This window comes from Anser cygnoides, chromosome 5 (genome assembly GCF_040182565.1).
Source record: "Anser cygnoides isolate HZ-2024a breed goose chromosome 5, Taihu_goose_T2T_genome, whole genome shotgun sequence".
In the NCBI taxonomy this organism is placed as follows: Eukaryota; Metazoa; Chordata; class Aves; order Anseriformes; family Anatidae; genus Anser; species Anser cygnoides.
This window is the reverse complement of record NC_089877.1, coordinates 34,847,056-34,867,787: the sequence shown is the minus strand read 5'-3', so window position 1 is coordinate 34,867,787 and position 20,732 is coordinate 34,847,056. Positions and strand designations below refer to the sequence as shown.

The 20,732-nt window shown below is 50.3% G+C and overlaps 2 protein-coding genes across 3 annotated transcripts in view; one reads left to right on the top strand and one right to left on the bottom strand.

Moving 5' to 3' along the window:
- Nucleotides 1–4,855: 4,855 nt before the first annotated feature.
- CSTPP1 (centriolar satellite-associated tubulin polyglutamylase complex regulator 1) overlaps nucleotides 4,856–20,732 on the bottom strand; it is a 94,393-nt gene continuing 78,516 nt past the window's right edge. The window contains exons 8-10 of one of the 2 annotated variants that reach the window (XM_066998774.1): nucleotides 20,656–20,719; nucleotides 19,994–20,176; nucleotides 4,856–4,964 (exon numbers count right to left, since the gene is read on the bottom strand). In XM_066998774.1, the coding sequence (XP_066854875.1) occupies nucleotides 19,996–20,176; nucleotides 20,656–20,719 (245 nt within the window). In that variant the 3' untranslated portion in view covers nucleotides 4,856–4,964; nucleotides 19,994–19,995. Of the gene's footprint in view, nucleotides 4,965–18,656; nucleotides 20,177–20,655; nucleotides 20,720–20,732 lie in introns of those variants that run through there. The other variant, XM_048065305.2, reaches the window with a different exon arrangement.
- On the top strand, nucleotides 8,700–18,059 carry ARFGAP2 (ADP ribosylation factor GTPase activating protein 2). Its single transcript, XM_048065286.2, is given in 18 exon segments — nucleotides 8,700–8,858; nucleotides 8,972–9,090; nucleotides 9,786–9,858; nucleotides 10,103–10,234; nucleotides 10,324–10,404; nucleotides 11,364–11,466; nucleotides 12,133–12,189; nucleotides 12,746–12,790; nucleotides 13,885–13,937; nucleotides 14,366–14,502; nucleotides 15,017–15,148; nucleotides 15,633–15,761; nucleotides 15,842–15,970; nucleotides 16,329–16,401; nucleotides 16,403–16,456; nucleotides 16,562–16,652; nucleotides 16,773–16,891; nucleotides 17,330–18,059. Coding segments are annotated over 18 exon segments (1,620 nt in total). The 5' UTR covers nucleotides 8,700–8,786; the 3' UTR covers nucleotides 17,351–18,059.

The following is a 20,732-nucleotide window of genomic DNA, read 5'->3' as shown; positions in this document are numbered from 1 at the left end:
GAGTGTACCTCATAAATTTTGGTATGGATACCCAAAACCAAATGGAGTAGTAAAAAGAGAGCCTGTGTAATAAAGAACCTCATGGAGGGGTGGGGAACATCTAATGGTCTTAAACTAATGTAATATTTGCCTGGAGACTTACTTCTATGGAAAACTGAGGTTTCTTTTTAACCGCAGAGGCTCTAGTTGAAACTTGTTATCCATACCATGCCAAAGGTTCTGCGTGAACAGAGTTAGTTGCACATATGACCTAATAGCTGTGCCTCAACTTCGGGTCAGCAAAGCCTATGCTTCCCGCAGAGCTTCTGTAAAAACATACAGATGTGCCTGTGGCTGATGGACAACACGATGAAAACATTATCTAGTTGTTGTTTTTAATAAAGCCATTCCTTGTGAAAAGCTTGTACAACTGTGGTTGGCAGATAATTAATTTAGTTCTGACATCTTCCTGGGAAAGTATTTCTAAAGCATCATGCAAAGCTTGGCTTTTATGATGATGATGAATTTTTCTAGGAAGAGGAAGTTAAGGATTCTCTATGGCAGATCACACCCATTTCCCCAAAGCAGAAGCTGAGCTTGCTCAACCCATTAATAACATTTCTGCCCTGTAGGCAGAATTTGGGTCTTGGACCCTGTAGAGCCCCCAAGCCAGCTGTGCTCTGTGGTGGCAGCTGAGAGTTGTGGTTAGCATCTAACTCTTGGTGGCATTTCCACAGCCCTGTGTGGAGCCTGGGGCCGTTGGTGCTTCAGTTTACTTTCCATTTCCACTTCCCCATTCCCTGTGTCATTGTGGCTGGTTTGCTTGGCACAAAGCACTGAAGCAGGTGTGCGTAGATGTCAATCATGCACCGGGACCCCCCAGAGCTGTTAAAAACCATTGTGGATGCCCTGGATTCTTCTGGATGCCCTTTGCTCCTGCCCTGCTTGCAGACCTAGCCCACAGCTGCAGCTGTGGGGTGCTCAGCTCTGCTATTTCAGGCATGTTCTCCTTGACTGAAGTTCAGGCTGTGCACAAACTGCACAACTGGGGCTGCTTCAGTCTCATTTCTAGATCTGCTAGGGTTTTGCTCATGGGCAACAGTCTGCAAAATTCCCCTCTGCTTGTGAGGAAGGCTGGTGGTGGAGGTAAAATGGGCCTGAACACCACTCAGACCGTTGGGTAGTTGCTCCTAGGTAACTGCACAGAGGCTGGCTGCAGGGACACTCCGTGCTGGTCATGGGGCTGAACCTGAGACAAGGCCAGGGCCACGAACCCCAGCTTCACCTATGGAAATAAGGTTGGAAAATATCCATTTAAAAAAAAAAAAAATAAAAACTGCAACCAAGCGTTGCACTGCCACCCACTTCCAGGCTACAAGGAGCTGGAAAGCTCAGGGGCTACAAGGGAGTCAATCTGTTTATCAACCTACCTAAGAAGAGCAAACAGATGAATATGAGAGGATGTTTCTGGACAAGATGAATAAATTCTTGCTGAAAGGAAAGTGGGGGTGAGGGTAGGGAATGGGGTAGCTCTAAAAGACCGGCTGTTTTTTTCTAGGGGTATCTTGACTCAATAGCATGGCTGCAGTGAACTTTCCAAACCCAAACTTTAGGCCCAGTCACCTTCTCAGTTGCTTTGAACACATCCGTTTTACTGGCCGTCTCATCCTGCTTTCCCTTGTCTAGTAACCCTCCTTGCACAGGTTCACGGTTTGCTGTCAGTCCCGCAGTTTGATGTAATTACAGCTGCAGCTTGAGATGTCCTTTCTCCAGAAGCAGCGTGGTGGGTCAGCACCTCTCCTCCAGGAGGTGCAGAGGCCCATAATCTCTCCTCTTCAGTCTCAGCGCTTTCACTGGGTCTGGCTATTTATAGATCCTGTGATCCCTTCCTCTCCGTGTTTCCCTTCTATCCTATCAGCTGGAAATCTTCCAGGTCCTGTATTCTTCCCCTTTGACTTCCTGAGTCTATTGTTCCTGCTTTCAGCAGGAGGCTGACACTGGAACGGTCCCTGTCCCCAGCTGTGATCGTGCTAGCCCTTTCTCTCAAATCCTCCTCAGGGCCACACAGGTGCCGCACAGTTCCTGAGGAATGCTGCATCCACAACCCAGTGTGTTTGTTGCACTCAGGGCCCTGCATCCTCCCTACACATTGTGGCCACCTGCGGAGCCAAAACACTGCTACCTACTCACTTCTCCACCCAAATCCCATTTCACAGTGGTGCTTATATTCTGTGGGAATCGTATATTTTCAAAACTGTTTTATAGTAAAGCAACAGCTTTCTTATTTTTCCTTGCTTACACTGTTTTTTTTAGCATTGCCTGCTTTGGGTCACTGTCTTCTGCTTTAGGCATGCTTCCCACTCTTGTGGGGCCTGCAAGCAACTAGTCCCTGTACTGGAGGGGTTCAGTTCAGAAAACTGGTGAGTGAGGTGATCTGCAGGGAGCACGGAGGTTACATGCCCACTGGAAAAGTCAGAAAGGTCACGTGTAATAGGACAGCCCTTCCAGCTCTGTCCTCAAGCAAATCAGTGCCTGTGCTGTGGACTGCCCCTGAAAGGAGGCAGTGGCCAGGCAACTCAGAAACTCCAGAAGAGGCTCATTGTTCTGGTGTGAAAAAGGAGGCATTTCCCTCACTGTAGTACCACCATCTTCCCCCTTCTCCACCTCCCTTCTTCCTCCACCCCCAGGTCACTTGGTTTTTCAGCTTATGTAATTCCAGCATTAAAGTGCTTCAGTAAAGATGCTCAAAACCACAGAAAGCACTGTTTCTTAACTCCCATGTGGGCTGTCCCAGGCCTGCAGGCTGGCAGCTAAGCTAGTCCTCCCAAGACCAACACAAACTATAATTCTCAAAGACGGTACCTTTTCTTCAAGGAGTTGGACTTCTTGTGACTTCAGGGTCTGTGAATGAAACCAGCTCCTTTGATGGCTGCTGCCTGGGCCTCTTGAGTTGTCTGAGAGGACAGCCAAGGCTTTAGGCCTTGTGCTGCCACCAGTGTTTCTGAAGTTTCAGCTGCTGCAGATGTTGAAGACTGGTGAGCAGCCCAAGGAAGCAAGTAACTGCCTCACACCCTGCAAACAGGCAAAGCCAGGCTGGCTGTGAAATAAAGGTCTCTGCTGTGCTCCTGCTGAACAGCTGGGGAGCGCCATTCCCCTGGAGCTGCCAGTCTGGCCAGGCCGATGTCCCCCTGCCTGCGAACGGCCTGGGGAGCCCTCTCCTCCCGCAGAGCACCCAGATGAGACACGGAGTGCTGCTGCGTGGCCTTGCTGCTCACCTGGAAGGTCCCAGAGCCTGCAGCGTGCTGCGGACAAAGGTGTGCAGGTAGCGGGGGTCAAAGAAATACGTGAGCTCCAGCACAGAGGCGGCTGGGGCAGCAACATGACCTCCACATCAACCATCTATCATGGTGGCAGTGCCTTTGTTGGGGCAGTGGCACTTGGCATCATGGAGATGTTGGCACCTGTGTCCTGATGTTCTGCTTGAGGACACAGTGGCACAGCAGCTCAGTCCCCACATTGCCATTGAAGGCAGAAAGGAAGAAGCACCTGAGGGGCACTGTCTGGTGTCCCTAGGTTCCTGCTGCCACAGGCAGGAAGACTTCTCCAGCCACTGACACATCGTCTGCACTGTAAACCCCAGCTCCAAAGTCAGTCGTTGAGTGCCACACGTTGTAATGGATCTGCCTCTCCAGCAACATTGCTCCAAAAGCAGCAAACAGTATCATAAATCTGTCCTCCGCACACAGACTGCCTGCCGAGGCACCGAAGGCTGAGCTCAGGGCTGGTGTCGGAGCTGGAGACACCTGCAGTGGAGAACACAGAGGAAGCTGAAAGAGAAAGATTTCATGAAACCGTGACCTAGGAAGAACTTGAGCAATGAGGAAGCAGCTACAAACCCTAAAGGCCACCTGCTCCTATGTGATCTGAGGGGTAACAGACTCACAAAGTACTCTCCTTCCCCGTGGCAGGCTGATTTGTTTTTCTGTCAGAGAGGCTGACGGATTCCCACCCCTCTTGGGTTCAGAGAATATGTTCCTCTCTCGCTCCCTCTGGGAGTCTTTTTTGGCCTTTGCTCTATCCAAGGTTTCACAACTAGGTACTGAGATCTGCTGGTGTGCAGTTTTCTGTTCCCTAAAGAAGTTACATTCCCCATCATCCCAGCTATGCTTCTTTCCTTCTTGCCTACAAGAATGTCTGCCAGTCACCCAGATGCAACCTGCTGCCTGCTTTCCCTGGTTCCCAGCCTTTCTGCTTCAGGGTCACCACTGAACACAACCTCATTTACCAGATGAAATGCTGTGTGACACAAGGCACACTCCAGTCCCCGCACTGCTCTGTGGCTTTCCACTGCTCCTTATAAGCTTCCCCCTTTCCTGCAGCTCAGTATGGCACTGGACACAGCAAACCTTGACTGTTCTCTTTATAAACCACTTCCCAGGGCTGAACATCTGTCTTTTATCAACCTATGACTAATGGTTAAGAAGTTTATCGACTGCCCTGTGGGAGACAGATGCAGCAACTGTGCCCTGGCTTGCTGTGGGGTCTGGTTAAGGGTCATTTTTCTCGAAGCTTCCATCCCTTTCAAGGCCAACAGCAGACCCAACACAATTTTCCCAATGTGCCAGCAAATGTTTTTTTGTAACCTATTCGCCTTCCGCTTCCCATCCCCTCCCCATCCTCTGGGCTTTCCAGAAGTGCCCCCTCATGGCTGGGGAGCCACTGTGACTGCTAAGAGCCTGCGGCCGTGGAACAGCACAGTCGAGCGCTCCAGCTCTGCCATGCTTTAGGCAGACAGGGTTTATCTGACTGCAATGAGGCAGAAGCTCTGCACCTCTGCTAGGAGACTGTGCTGCTGCCATTTCCATTTTTTACCTACCTTGTTAGCTAGAACAGGAGTGATGTCTGCTGGTGAATCAGTCTTGCTGGTGCCAACTCCTGCTGTATTTTGGGGGACCTCAGGGTGTGCGTTGCTCCTGGGATGGCTTCTGTGTGGGAGAAAACAGTGGGTCATTCCAAGAACAGTTAAGTCTGTGATGAATAAATCATCCCCAAAGGCATCCCCAAAACCTCCCATGTCCCCAGCACCTGTAACACCAGGCGGAGTGTTTCAAACCAGACCTTTGAAAATAAATATTTGCTTACAAGAGTGGAAATGGAGTTACGAAAGAAAAGCATGAAGACACACGTGCACGCGCACGCACAGAGAGTCACTTAACAACTAGGTTATCGGCAGCAATCAGGACTCACGCTCCAGTTACCGTTTCCATCAAGCCCCAGCAGTTTTGCCTGGCAGCCCAGCAACATCAGCTGATGCAACTGAGAGGGACAGTCCTCTCCTCTCCCTGTCAAGCCTTCCTCGCCCTTCCCTTACTTTCGCAGTCATGGGGCAAAGAGGGAGACCAGCTCAGCCACCCAGCTGCCAGAGCGGGTGCACGGGGCATCACGTGCAGCAGGACCAGCCTTTCGGCTGCAGCACAACCCCAAACTGGATGAAGCCAGCCACGATTGCTCCTCGGTATCTCCTGAGTTACCCACCCGCCGTCTTCCTTCGTATGTTCCTTCTACCTTTGCTGGATTGTCTCCAAACCACAACATTTGTAAGACTGCAGTAAAATTGTGTAAGTTGTAAACCTTAACAAAATATTCACTCTACACATAATGTATTAGCTCCTTATCTTAAATCTTGCTGGAAGCATTGTACGGAGTCAGTGTGTGACGTGCCTGCCTGCCTTTGTACAATGCTTTTCCTAGGGAGGCAGTTACTAATTGCACTGGCACACTGGTACCCAGTATCTGTAAACTGGCTGGTTTAAAAAAAAAAAAAACAACAAAAAAAAAAACACCTTAAGAATTGCTCCTCTCCCCAGGGAATCACTAGATTCCTGGTACCCCACAACTCGCATTGTGATCCATAGGAAACTGTCTCTCCCGGTTATTTTGGGGTAGTTTACTGAATTTCCTGCTCCCTCCCCTATTCTTCTCATTCAGCAAAAGCACTAGAGGCCAACAGGTCCGAGTGGGAGGGCAGGACACAGCCAGCACCCTCCCTCTCCCACACAGTCCTTGCAGCCCGCAGCCTGCTGGGCAGTGGAAGACGGCAAGGCCCCTGCTCCCTTCGGCTACCCTGCTTCCAGACAGATCCCCAGAGGGGCACCTTCTCCTCGCCTTGGCTCAGACCTGCAAGTGCAGGGCGGGTTTTACCCCATCACAGCACTTCGCTCTCGAGCCTCCCCAGCTCTCGTCTGACTATCCTTCTGCTTCGCCATTTATCCTTCCACGGTAGCCTCACACTCAAACAGCAAGACTTCTGTGCTGATAAAAGCATCCCCAGGGGTATGGCAGGCTCCAAGAACAAGCCTGGTCACCCTCCTTTGCTCTCCTGGATGATGCTGGGGACTGTCACTTCCTGGCAGCAGTAGCAGCAAGGAAATCCCCGATTAGGGGGCTACAGCTGGCTCGGGGTCTGGTGTCACAGCAGTCAGGAGGAAAGAGGTGAATGTCAGATGCGATGTAGATGGACATGAAAACTGAGGGCCAAAGAGCAGGCTGCCGGCTTGCAGCTCAGAAATTCAACAGCAAAGCACATGAGATGCAAGAGAAACAGATGCAGGAAGTAGCAAGAACTGTGCAATGACAGCACACGCTCGCAGGGAACAGTCAGCAGCAGGAGGTCTTTCCTGTACTGACAAAGGCAACAAAAAGAAGCTGACTGTTTTTCAGACCAGCAGCATGCTCTTCCTGCTGTTTTTATGTAAAACTGATGGACAGGATCAGCAGTCTTGCCAGCACTTGGAGCAAACAGCATGGGCTGGAAGGCTTGCAAGGGACACAGCTGAGGCAAGGAAGCTCAGGGAACCCTGCTGTAGCAAGTCTTCCTTGGACACAGCACAACGAGCTTAAACCATGCACCCTTCACAGAGCAGAGCAGCCTGCACTGTCTCTCCAGGTGCCTGCCCTGACAGGCAGGGACATCGTGTGACACTGACCTACAGACCTCTGAGGCTGCCTGGGCTCGTATCATTTCTCCCTCATAAGCCCCAACTGGGGTTAACACCACCATGAATAGATTCTGTCCCTCCTGGCCCCTGCACAGCATCTCCACCACACGGCCAAGCACAGGCCCTGTCAGAATAAAGCCGGCAGAGGAGGGGAGCAGCAGCACACAACAGATGGGGCAGGAGCAAGCAACTCAGGCTGACACTGCTCAGGCCAGCAGAACACCACCACTCCCAATATATGCTCATCGCTTGAACTGGCTTTCAGCAAATGCTCCTCTCCACAGCAAGATACAGCTTCTACAGCCTCCACCAAGCCACTGTACACTCCATCTCCTGTCCCTCGGTCTGCCTTCAGCTGCCAGGACGCTAACAGCACTAACAGGTCTTAATTGCCCTGAGCAGCCCCACCTGGAGCATTTACCCACAGCCCCTGCCCAGGGGTGGGCAGGTGGGTGGGTGTGGGCATCCATTTAAGCTCAGCCCAGGGGTATTGCCTCCTGCTTGACCCAAGCTGGAGAAATGTTGGAGTCTGGCTGTGCTATCTAGACCCTGCTGAGCTAGAGCCTGTCCTGTAGCTCACTTCACCTTGCCACCATGGACCTGGCTGGTAATTGCTAGACCTCATCCTGAGCTGTGAATTGTCTTCCTAGCTTGACCACAGGCCTACCTCACTGCCAGGGGCTTACCTGGCAATCTCAACTCTTGGCTGCTACCCTGGGCCTGCCCTGCTTGCTGGGCTCAGGTATTGTGGGGATGTGCCAGGGCTGCTGAAGGTGCAGCCCTACCGGGAGCTCCTCTCAGCTCCCCTTTTGCTAGGGCACAGCCAGCCCTTGCTGCACTCAACGCTGGCTCTCCTGGTATGTGTTCAGACAGCTGCACCATGAATGGGATCGGGGAGCTCAGCTGGTTTAAAAATAGCCGTGACAAAAAGCTATCAGTTACTTTTACCTGAAGTGGTTCCCCAGCGCTGCTTGAGTAACCCAGAAATGGGCATGCAGAAACCACCAAGGTAGCAGCGTAAGAGCGCTGTGAGGCAGGGTGCAGCCAGGAATGTGCCACGCTGGGCTGGGCAGGCCTCACCTCCCACCTCAGGGACTTATCTTGGGGAAGCTCAGATCAGATGTGTCACCAGAAGCTTCTCCTCTTACTGTAGGGGCAACCTGCCTCCTAGATTGGGTCTCGGCTGGGTGTGCAGTGAGGCCTCTGCTGATTCCGAGTGCTAGGCCTAATTCCTCTGCTAGACCCTGTGGTTTTTAGGGTCTTTTGCCCCACAATTCGGTTCTTGATTGTATCTGTATGTCCTGAGATGTTATGGATCCTGCTAAGATCATGTATGATAGGTTCCCATGGCAGTTAATTCTACAGTCCGCTTGTGGAAAAAAGGGAAACAAGTGAAAGGAAAGCCTTTAAATTTAAACTGAAAGTCGCCTTACCCAGACGCCAGCACATTTACTTTTTTTTTTTTAAGCAATAATTTGGCGTGACAGAGCAGTGTCCTCCTGGAGGTGACAAAACACCGGTGCCTTCCACCTCAGTGACACCCTGACACCGCCGCACTTCAACCCCCTGTCGCCCCGCGGTGCCTCCTCCCCTGCCGTAGCCCTAAGGGGCTCGGTGCCAGGAGCCCCGAGGCACAACCCCCGTCATGTGTGACCGCCCCGTGCTGCCGCCGAGCCCCCCGAGGGCGGGCGGGGGGCGGAGGCCGGACCACCCCCCTCAGAGGCCGGGCCTCTCCCCGCGGCCCGTCGGGGCCCGGCCGGCTCCCGTAGCGCCGCCCGCGGCTGCGGTGGCGTGTGGGAAGGAGAGACGATGGCGGCGGAGCCGGGCCGGGCGGAGATCCAGGCCTTCTTCAGGCGGCTGCGGGCGGCGCCGGCCAACAAGGTAACGGGCGGCGGCGGGCGGCCGCTCCCCGGCGGGGAGGGCACGGGGACGGGGACGGGGACGGGGAGGGAGCCGCCGGCCCCCCGCCGACCGCTGCCTCCCCCCCGCTCTAGTCCTGCTTCGACTGCGGCGCCAAGAACCCGAGCTGGGCCAGCGTCACCTACGGCGTCTTCCTCTGCATCGACTGCTCCGGCGCGCACCGCGCCCTGGGCGTGCACCTCAGCTTCATCAGGTGCGTGGCGGCCACCGGCACCGGGGGGCGTCCCCGGGGGGGTCTCCAGCCCCGGGGGCGCCGCGCGGACCCCTGCGGGGGCTGAGGGCGCCGGTCCCGGCAGTAAAGGCGAGCACAAGTCCTGCTTGTAAGGCAAAAAGGAATTTAGGTTTGGTTTTTCTGTGCTAGCCCGCTGGGGGAATGGTTCTGGGTTCCCACTGTCAGGGCTCGGCAAAGCTCTGTGGGTGACAGAGCCGCCGTCTGTGGGCGCTCGGGTAAGTTGGGTGCCGGTAGGAGAGGCGTCCCGCCGCTTTGCCTCGCTTGGTGGTTTTCTCGCGTGTTGCGTCATGTGTCCTGCCCCGGTCCCGGGGCTGAACGTGACCCTTTCGTGTCGCAGTGAGATCAGACGCGGAAGGAAAGCTGTGGGTCGTGCCGTCCTGCTTCGCGCCCCACCCTCTCAACAAGCCGTGCTAGTGAGGCGCCTTCTAAATGTGAATGCTGCGTTACTTGCGAAGCTGAAACTGACTTTATTGCTCGCTTTAAAAGTTCAAATCGATTCCCTATGGGAGTGAAGAAGTTACCGAGATGTTCTTCCCCCTTTGCCACCCATACTCTGCTGGGATAGAAGTGGGATATCTGACAGTTCGAGCTCAGAGCATGCTTTTGCGTTTGGCACGCCTGCCTATTATTAATAGGAGTAACTTGTTCTCGTTCAGGTCCACAGAGCTGGATTCTAACTGGAACTGGTTCCAGCTGAGGTGCATGCAAGTCGGCAGCAATGCCAACGCGGTAAGGAGCCTTTGTAGGCGTTTCGCTTGCTTTCTGTTTTGCTAAGCCACATCCTCCATTCCTTGTCCCTTTCCTTTGTAGCTTTCTGGGTACCAACCTCACTGCCGTGGGGTTCATACTCTGTGCTCAGAATTATATCCTCTGTCTTTGGGAATCTTCGTCTTCCTGTTGTGTTTGCGTCATGTCTAATGCTTGCCTGAGTATGAGCTGGTAGCCAGGAGACTGAATGTTGTTCTCTTTTCAGACTGCTTTCTTCCGTCAGCATGGCTGCACGACAACAGATGCCAATGCTAAGTACAATAGTCGAGCTGCCCAGATGTACAGGGAGAAGATCCGGCAGCTGGCGAGTGCTGCCATGGCCAAGTACGGCACTGATGTAAGTCTAAGCAGCTCTCTGTTGTTAGACGCGTAGAACTGGGTGCTGAGGCTTGTAGGATAGCTTCTTCTTTCCTCTTTTCTATTCAGCTGCTCATAGATGGACTGAGTGGAGCCCCTGGGCATTCCCCTGACAAGAGCGATGCTGATTTCTTCATGGAGCACACACAGGTGAGAAGCTGTCCAACCAGACAGCCTTAACAGCTCTCACATAGCCACCTGGTCACCCAGGAGCCCGGAGAGGTGGTAGGAGCAGTCCTGCTTAGATTGGAGGGATTTTAAGTTGTATACACATTCAGTAGGAACACGGAACAACTAAGATTCAGTCATCAGCCTAGTATATAATCTACAGATCTAAATATTTCCACATGGGGCCTGTAATATCCATGTCCTTTCTCTTTGAAAGTATCTTCATCTTCAAGGGATACATAGAGTCATCAATTACTCCCTGGAAAATGCTTTTTCTACTGCTTTAATGCAGAGTCTGTGGCTATTACTTGAAACTTCTGGTTTAGTCAGCTTTCCAGTGCATAGACCTTGGTAAAGTTAGATTTAGGCAAGTGCTTCTACAATGCAAGGTGGACTATCTCAACTGAATATAGTGATGTGACAATGTGACAACTAGTTATCTGGTAGTAAGGACAACGGAATTCACAGTTATTTTCCAGGGAGACTCATTGTCCTGCTTTCAGCTGAGATAGAGTTAATTTTCTACAAAACACCCCCCCAGTTTCGTTGTTCAGCATGATGCTGTGCCGTGTGGGACATCCCTTTGGCCAGTGTGGGTCAGCTGTCCTGGCTGTGTCCTCTTCCAGCTTCTTGCACCCCCAGCCTCCTCCTAAATCCAACACCATACCAGCTCCTAGGAAGAAAACTCTATCCCAGTCGAAACCAGGACACTCATCAGCTTAGCTTCTGGCTTCTCTCTCTTTTTTTTTTTTTGGTCCCTGATAATGTGTGGACAGGTTCACATCCCCTTATCTTCAGTGAAGGCATAGTCTGGAGTTTGGAATGTGGGAACGTGTTTTCTTGACCTCAAACGGAATGCAGGTTACTGAACTTGAAGTAAGTTCAGGATGGTTAGATTCATTCATTCTCTGCAAATCATTGGAATGAGCATCTCTTTGCAGTCTTCCAGTACCTGGGATGTAGCAGATGCCAGCCAGAATCTTGCACAGTCTTCCCTGGAGGTGGAAAAAGCACCAAAGTCATCGGAAGGCAGTGAAGTGTCAAGTGAGTTCCCTGCTTTATAATTTTCTCAAGAACCTGACTTAATTCCCAGGAGAGTACAGTTCTGTACCACAGTTGGAAGGGCTAAGCTTTTTCCCTCGGTTCAGGCTTGAAGAAACTCTGTGTGCTGTCTGATGTTAAGTTAAATTAGTGGACGCTTAAAAGAACAGCTCTGTTTGGGCTCAAGGAGTCAGTTCTTTGCATTTCCTGAAATGCATGAAATTCATGTTCAGTTAGGGTTAGTTGCCCTGTTTCTGTACTTCCAGACATAACTCTTCATTTAAACACTTTTCTCTACCCCTTGAATTTGATTGTTCTATATTCACATGTTATTTTCAGACCTGAAAACTGTTTCTAGGGTGAATTACAAAGAAACCAAGAATGTGGGAGCACAGTTGTAATTTGAAACAGCTTTGTGTATTCCCTTGCTGGAGTATTTAGTTTCTTTTAATGCGTCAAGAGCACTACAGAACGGATAACTTGCTCTGTGGAGACTTAAGGTAGTTGTGCTTGGGAAATTATACCTTTCAAATGGAAATTAGCTTGTTGAGGGGTTTTCTGGGTGATGGGGGGCAGAGGAGGTAGAAGAGAGACAGCAGAACTGTGAGCACACAGAGAGAAAAGGGGGAGAATTTCTCTGAATATTCTCTTCTGGTCTTGTGCTCGCAGATCCCAGCCAAGGCCCATCTATTGACTTGTTGAGCACATCTCCTAAAGCTCCTCTAGGTAAGTAACACTCTTCAGGATCTCCCAGATCAGTCTTGCTGTTAAACATAATGTTCTGTAGTAACCTTAGTGGAACTGGAACTGAACTATTTTCAGAATATTGAAGGTGCTTATCTTCAACTCAGCTCCTGTGGAGCAAATACTGAGGATCTCTGTAAATCCCAAAACCAATCCACAGCTTATTGGAGGTTTCTTGCTCCTTTGGATGATTGAGTCCAAAGCTGTCTCCTTCTCAAAAGCTTGTTTTCATTTCTGGGCTTTGGACAAAATTTGGTATTTGCATATCTGGAACTTGGTTGATCAAGGCCAAATGGCTGTTTTGTGTGTCATTTGGCTTTTTCCCCCAGAAGCTTGGAACAAATACGTATTTAGTTTGCTGAGTAACAGGAGTTTATATCTGATTGTCCCCCACCATTACTGACCTGGCCACACACAACATATAGCTGAGCTTCTTTCCTTACCAAGAGTGTGTTCCTAGTCCACAGGGGGCTTCATCCTGGGTGGAAAGCCTGTGTCCTTAAGCGTCTGTTCATTCCCCGTGTTTGTTTCTTCTCAGACGTGTCCATGTATCTATCAACACAAGAGCCTGCTCCTGCCAGAGGTAACTGGCTAACAGCTGGCCTGCTCTGGCTGCTTGTGACAACTCTGCCTGCCCCTTTTGTAATTCTGCCTTCAATAACTTTAGCTTCTTGTGCTTAGAGGGAGAGAATGAGCCAAAGCTTACATGTATCATATTGGGATGTAAACCAGCTATTACTTCTCTGGAAATGGATCTTACTGTTACTTCTATTAAAACATTTCTTGACAGTAATCAAAAAAAAAATCAGGAACAGTATGCTGAAAACAGTCCGATAGTGATGAATGTCCCGAACCCCTTATTTCAAAAAAACTTATGGTAAAACGAGAAAAGATCATTCTTGACAGCCTTCCAGTATCTCAAGTATGGATTGACAAAAGTCATGTGGGTGTAGAAAGCAAGGAGACAGTTCTATGAAGAAAATCCCACAAGGGCAGTAAGACTGGAGCTACATAATATCAAAGCTGGAAAAGTGTCCTGGGTCCTGGGCAGTCCCTCTTTATGCTTGCTTTGTTCTTACACATTTTCCACAGGCACCTACTGCTTGGCTGGATCTTGGCTGTTTTACAGGTGTGGCGTGCTTTATGCCCTCAGAGTGACAGGTTTCTGGTAGAAGGTGTTGAGGAACCTGTTGCTTCTACAGCTCACTGCACTTTAGGTCCATTTTGTTGGTGGTCTGTACATGTAAACATAGCTTTAGGGTTCCTGCTTTTGTCCCTAAGGCACTGGTGAGACACTGACCTTCATGTGGCTCTGAAACTTCATTTTCTTGGGTTTATGTGTGAAATAAATCTAGTGCCTCTAGCAACCCTGATCTGTACTGGACAGGGTCGCCAACTGCATGACACCTGGAGGAGCTTTTTGAAGGTCTTAATTCAGTTACAAGCTTCTCCAGGGATGGGCATGCTTCTCTAGGACACCAGCCTGCAATTGTGGAGCTTTTCAGTGCATCTTTCTTGGCTGGGTGAAATCACCCAGCCTTCTGATGCAAAGCTGCATGGTGTGCCCTGGATTCTGTAGCAGCTGGACTGTGGTGGATGTTTGTGTGGGTTCCTGATTACTTTTGGCTTCTTAAATTAATTCATTTCTGTTTATTTGCTGTTTCCCTCCTCTTGCAGAACTTAAATCCTCCCTCATTGGAAAGAAGAAGCCGGGAGCTGCCAAGAAAGGGGTATGTCTGAGCTCTTCTTTTCCGGAGAGGAGGCAGAGCACGTCTCATATTACTGCTGTCCTTTCCCTGGTCCTTTGCTTTCTGCCCTTAACCAAGCTGTCTACTGAGAGATCCATTTGGGGAAGGCAGAGCTTTATCTCATTGCCTCTTTTGAAAACTAGCTTGTAAATTAATGGACAAAAACAAATAGGGTTTGGATCATTACTTGTTACAGTTTGGAGTGTATGTGGCTTATTTCTTCACACTGGGCACTGGTGTGGGTCAACTCTCATGTTTTTTTTTCCGTCCTCTGCTGCAGGCTGTACTGGGGCTGTAGGTTGTGACTAAACAGGGAGACCGAAAGCCTGAACTGCTGGTTTTCTTGTACTATGAACAACTTAGGGGGAAGAAGTCCTTTTTGTATGTTTTCTTTTTATTTTCTTTTTCAGCTGGGTGCAAAAAAAGGTCTTGGAGCCCAGAAAGTGAGCAGCCAGAGCTTCAGTGAGATTGAGCGGCAAGCCCAGGTGGCAGAGCAGCTGAAGGAGCAGCAGGCAGTGGAGTCCAGGAAACAAGCCGAGGAGTCCATGTAAGTGCCCTGTTTGGGCTGTACACCTTAAGGCAGAAGTAACGTGTAGTTGATGCTGTTCATCCCAGGACTGCCTAATATGAGTACATAACATCCAAAACCAGTCCTTACAGCAGGGTACAAGCTATATTGCTATATTTTATTCAAATTATCACCTTTGGAAGATTTCAAGGAGCAGATATGGATTTATTTTTTTTTTAATTTTTCTGTGGGCCTTTGGCCAGGACTGATAAAAGCAAAGGCTGAACTGGGTGGGTATTCTTGTGCCTCTGTCCCAGGGGTACAGAGGCAATGCCTACATCAAGAAGATCACGTTTGGCTAGAAAAGAGTTGCATCCCAGCGGAGGTGAGGTGGGGAGACAAGCTGCTATGAAGGGATTTCTGGCTGTGCTGTTATGGAACCTGGTGTTTTGAGGGGCTGTTGGGTTTACTCTTCCCCTTGTCCCTCCACAGTGTGGGCTGGGCCAGGGCAGAAGGGTAATGGGCTGGTACCCACTGCAGCTCTTTCCTTTAGAGTCACCTCGATGCGACTGGCTTATCAGGAACTGCAGCTCGATCGGAAGAAGGAAGAGAAGAAACTTCAGAACCTCGAAGGGAAGAAGCGTGAACAAGCTGAGAGGCTAGGCATGGGCTTGGTGTCAAGAAGGTACTTGGCTGGGGATGGCGTGGGGTAGAGGTGCTTTGGAACCACTCTGCTCTAGAATAGTTTCCCGAAGGCCCTAGCTTTCTGCTGTAGTAACAAAAGGAAGGGATTTACACTACTTGCGTGCTGGACTGTCTAAAAATGCTTCACACCCCAGAAGGAATGGACACTGTTCAGAGGTTCTAGCTCTCATTTGAGCTTTTCCAAAGTTGCTTGTGGCCTGTCAGTGCCTAGCTCTAGAGTCCTGCAACTCCACAGATGTCTGCACATAGGCAAACATCACCCTACCTCCCTTAAGAAGGTGACTCAAGACTTTGAGGGATTCAAGCCTGATGTGTGGTAAAGGGGGCTGGCTCCCCACAACTTCCCTCCAGACTTGTGGCACCTGCCCTGTCTGTGAAGGCCAGATTCAGTTTTGAGGGAGACTGTTTGTAGGGGCTGGGTGGCGTCATACCTGTCAGCCCTGACCGCCTGTTTGTTGCGCTAGCTCTGTTTCACACTCGGTGATGTCTGAGATGCAAGTCATTGAGCAGGAGACGCCACTGGCCGTGAAATCTTCCCGCTCCCAACTGGACCTGTTTGAAGATGCTGGAAGCTTCACATCTGGACCCCCCAAGTAAGACTAAGCTTCAGTGTAATGTTTAGCTTATTCCTGAATTTAATATCTGACTTAAACGACCTATTTTTGGTATCTAGGTACAAATACAGTCCCTTCTCATTTGAAGATGCCTTTGGCTCACGATGGGAAACAGACTCTTCGTGGGGTGTTGACAAAGAGGAGGAACCGGAGGTGACAGTTTCCAGTATTCGGCCAATTTCAGAGAGGTAAAGCACCTGCTACTGTACTTCCCTTGTATGGGGCAAAGGGATGGGACTAGGAGTTGTGGGAAAGATGCTACTGTGTTGTGACAGGATCCGAGCCTTAGGCTACAGAAGATCACTTGCATGGATAATCCTGAGAAAAGGGACCATCGTTGAGAGATCCTTTGGGTACTCTTTTCCTATTGTGTCACAGCCTTTATGGTCATCAAATGTGGTCTGTCCTGGGGTGGGGGGAGGAGAGAACTCTGGTATTAGCTAGCCCTTGGAGTTTGTTGCTCACCTTCAATCAGATGGGATATGAGACACGTCTTTCTCTACTGTGTTGGTGAAGCTTAAGCTGTCTCCTCTCTTGCTTCCTCAGACCCACCAGTAGAAGAGATACAGAGAATAGGACATCAGTTGTGGAATCAAATGAAGCTCGGCAGAAGTTTGCAGGGGGCTAAAGCTATTTCTTCAGATATGTTCTTTGGGCGGGAAGCAGATGCTGAGGTAAATGCACTTTTGCAGTGCTCTGACTTCTTCTTCTCCTGTTTGCTCAGGTTGTTCTTTGTTCCGTTCCTTTACCTTTTTTCTTTGTTTTCATTTCTTCTGCAGTATGAAGCCAGGTCCCGACTGCAGCAGCTCTCAGGCAGCAGCGCTATCAGTTCTGCAGACCTGTTTGGAGAGGCCGAGAATGTGCACTCAGGTTTGTTAGCGCTCAGTGGGTTGAGGAAGGGCGTGCAGCTTTGGAGGACCTCAACAGGAGGGGGTCAGGGTATTCTCTGGAGCTGGGGAACTCGAGCCTTACTCCTTCTGGTTCTCATAGGTGGCGTGTCAATTGGAAATGTGCTGCCTGCAGCCGATATTGCACAGTTCAAGCAAGGAGTGAAGTCAGTTGCTGGCAAGATGGCTGTCCTAGCCAACGGGGTGATGAACTCCCTCCAGGTGAGGTTGCACCACAGCACTTTCAGATAGGTTCTAGTCATGCTCAGGGACTTTTATCATATCCTGGTGATTTCACTGGGATTATCATTGTCTTCTCAAATTATACGGAAAGTGCCAGGTAGAGATGAGCCCTTTGTAGCTGCGGACTCATAGCTGAGCAATTCCAGGTGGCCAGTGAATGCTACTTGGACAACATTATTCTCCTGCTGGACAGGTTACTGTGTTATGTCAGATGTGCCTTTTCCCACAAATCTTTAAACTTAAAAAATTGAGCCTGTTTTACCTCCTGTCTTTGCAAGGTGTCCTCTCTTGAGGTAGCCTTTTGCTGACAACTTATGTCTTGATTGCATTAATCCCAAACCCCCATGACCTTGTTGTTTGCTTCTTTGGAGCTTGCACAGTGCTATAGAATGGTGTCTTGGTGTGTTTCCTCCCCAGGATCGTTATGGTTCATATTGATGACCCAGGAACTGCAACTCGCAGGGAAGCCAGCAGGAGGCACTGATGCCACCTTCGCCTGGAGTAAACTCTGTGGGATCGTCTTAGTTTGTCTGGGGTGGGTGGGGAAGGGAGAAGGAAAGCAGAAGGGGTCAGGACTTGGCTGTGCCCAGGATGCTTTCCAAATATCTGGATTCCACTCTGCATTAAAATTCGATGTGCCCTCAGACCCACTGCTATCTACTAGCCAGTGGAGATGGGGATAACCTCACTGCTGTGAAAGATGTGGGAATTCCTGTGACTGCCCTCATCAGTGCTCCTATCCTTCTTGGCCCATCCCTTAGCTGACCACGTGACAGAGGAAATGGGAATGCTGTTTTTCTGAACATGATGTTACCTGGTCCCCACGGATGTGGCTGTGGCTTTCTGTTCTGCTCAGTGCTCTTACTGCCTGATCCCAAGCAGGCTGCTGCAGCAGTTGACAGCGTGGGTAAGGCATTTTCAGCTGCAAGGTTCTAGTGTGCATGGTAAGCCATGGTGTCACAATTCCTCTGTATTTGCAGGGTCTGCCTTTTACCATGGGATTATCCTTTTTATTGTCTTGTAAACCGGCATATATTGATGCGGGAGAACAAATCAAGCAAAGATTATTTTTTTTAGCTTTGAATCACATCATGAGCAAAAAAAGGCCCAGGCCATGAAGTACTATAAAGATATTTGCTGGACCCTTGGTTATTGTGTTGCCCTGCCCTATCTTCCATCCAGACTTGGACAGAGGGGAAGGTCCTGAAACCCTGGCTTAAGTGGGACGGGGGGTGAGGGAGGCTGTCCCCATGAGGACTGTAACCTTAGTCCTACTTAGGTGGGCTCTTTGCTTCTGAGTGTGGTTTCAACAAGAGCTGTTTTCCCTTTTCTTCATGCACTTGAGGATCGGATAGGCCTTTCTTTTTCTTTCCCCCTGTGCTTATTGTGCAACTATTGCAAAATAACTGGGTGAGCAAAACAATTCAATTCCGTGGGTTCCTGTCAGCGAACGCCCCCTCCAGGGCTGGGCCCCCACCTTGTGCCAGACGTGCATGGACCCCCCTGGTCCATCGGGGGCTGCGTGGCGGCAGCCAAAGGGGCTGTGGTACCCCCAGGGCTGTGGCGGGGCTGGAAGTGGCTGAGGGTGAACGCGCTTGCACGGGCGGTGCGGGCACGGTGCTGGCACGGTTTTGTGCTGGGGGTGGCAGCGGGCCCCACCTGGGTGGGGTCAGTGTGGTGGGGCCCTACAAGAGGCCACTGGGGCCCGGGAGCTGGGCACAGACCAGAGTTTCTCAGGCTTGGCCCCAGGCCTTGCACTGCATGCTTTATTCCCTGGCTTCGGTCGTCACCCACTGCTGGGTGGGAGAGAACGTGCAGTCAAAGAGCATGCTGATAACTTACAATCAATAAATAATACCTCCCCCTACCTCCACAGCCACGTCAGCAGTAGTTAAGGGATTACTCTTTAAATAGTTCCAGCATGTGCTGAATCCGCTCAGCTTAGGGCAGCGCTAAGCTTTGGGTTAACAGATCTTAGTAGCCCACACGGTGCAGTGTTCTAGGGAAGGGGAGAGCAAGGAGGCTCCCAAAGGCTCATGAGAAATTGGAGTGTCTCAGGAAATAACTAGTCCATGCAAGCTGTGGCTAGTCAGCTGTTCAGGGCTGTGGAGGCCAAGCTGCAGAGTTAGTTACCACTGAGGCTGTAATTCATTTTGTAGCTGCACAGGCCACACCATGGTGCTACAACAATGCCAATATTTACAAAAAGTACCTGGGCCTTACCTGAAAACTGCCTCCTTCTCCCCCAGTGCTTCTGCCCACCGAACCCCAGCAGATATGCTCCATGTTTGCAGGCCATACCACCACCTGTGACCAAACAATCTGAAGACTTTTCATCTCTCTGTTCCACCCCCCCCCCCCCAAAGCCTGCTTTCAGCAAATGAGCTTAACGTGCTGTTGGAAGCAGTGGGAGGCCTCACAGAAGGGAGGAGCCGCAAAGCACCATGCAGTACTTACTGAAATCTAGCTTATTATTTGCTCTGGCTTGTCTTAGACTCATGGAGGAGGAAGCTGTGACAGGTGGCAAGGCAATACCTAAGCCCTTCTATTCTAGGAACTTGAGGAATTTCTCTACCTTTGATCACATGCAGGTGCAGCTTTACTGGGAATAATTATAATGGAGCATGAATGCAAAGCTGCCGCTGGCGATTTAACCACTCTATTGTCTAGGCCAAGTCTGAACACAGCTACACAACAAAACACTGGCACCCAGCCTGCGCTAGCGCTGCCACTGCTCCAGCACCTGCTGAACTGGGAGAGCCCTGGTTGAGAGAACACGGGGCTATTTCCAAGTACGGGCAGCTCTAGCAGCTGCTGGTTTGTCGTCTTACTTGTCAGCAGATGGCAGCAGAACTCTGCAGCTGGAAATAGCTACTCCTGCATAAATTTGGAGCTAGGAAAAAAAGCAGCGCTCTTGCTGGGAAAGGACGGGTGGACTTGGCAACAGGGACTGGCACAGCCACGCACATACTGGTGATGTGGACATAACCCAGGGCCAGAGCAGATGCTCTGGGAGGAGATACTGTACCTCCAGTGAGTTCTGGACAAACCAAAGATGGGACCAGTGCCCACCCTCACAACCTTCAGTTTTCAGAGGAGTCTGTCTCTTCGTTGGAGCCTTCACTCTCAGCATCCATTTTTCGGCGATGGTGGAGAGGTTTCCAGGGAGAGTTAATCCTGGGTGAGTGACGGACAGGCAAATTAGCAGTGTCCCCGCTGGAGCTGGTAGGAGCAGAGATGGCAAGCCCTGAAACCTGAGCTATCCTGGAAGAGAAAAGACAAATGCTGAGTAGCCTAGCTTGTCATCTCCAGCCTTAACCATAGCATTTTTGGAGTAAACTTGCAAAGAGGACTTGTTCCCAACTAGAAAGATGTTCATGGCAAAGATGGGGAATACCTTTCACTAGTATCTGCTAGACTTGCTGTGTAAATCTTTTTTTTCCTGTTAAAAGAGATTATCTGGGCTGAGCCTGTGTCTTCTAACACTCCTGGTTTTCATCATCCACAAATTTTTTTCCTAATCAAGGTGCATTTCCCCCCCCCAGTTTCTGAAGCCTTTTCTAAGGATTTTGTTAGCGCCACCAAGGCACCCCAAGAAACCCTCTCTGCCCAGGCTGCTCTGTTAGCTCCTCTGTTGTCTTACAGTTTAGTAAAAGACCAGGGATGGTACTTTAGTGAAGCTTTCCTTAACAAGCTACTTTCCATCTGCTGCTTTACCTCCTAGTTTGGGCAACTCCACTTACAATTTCTCAAGTTCCTGATCCATGGCAGGGTCCAGAAACAAATCTCCTTTATCTGGCAAAGCCCCTGGGACAAAGAA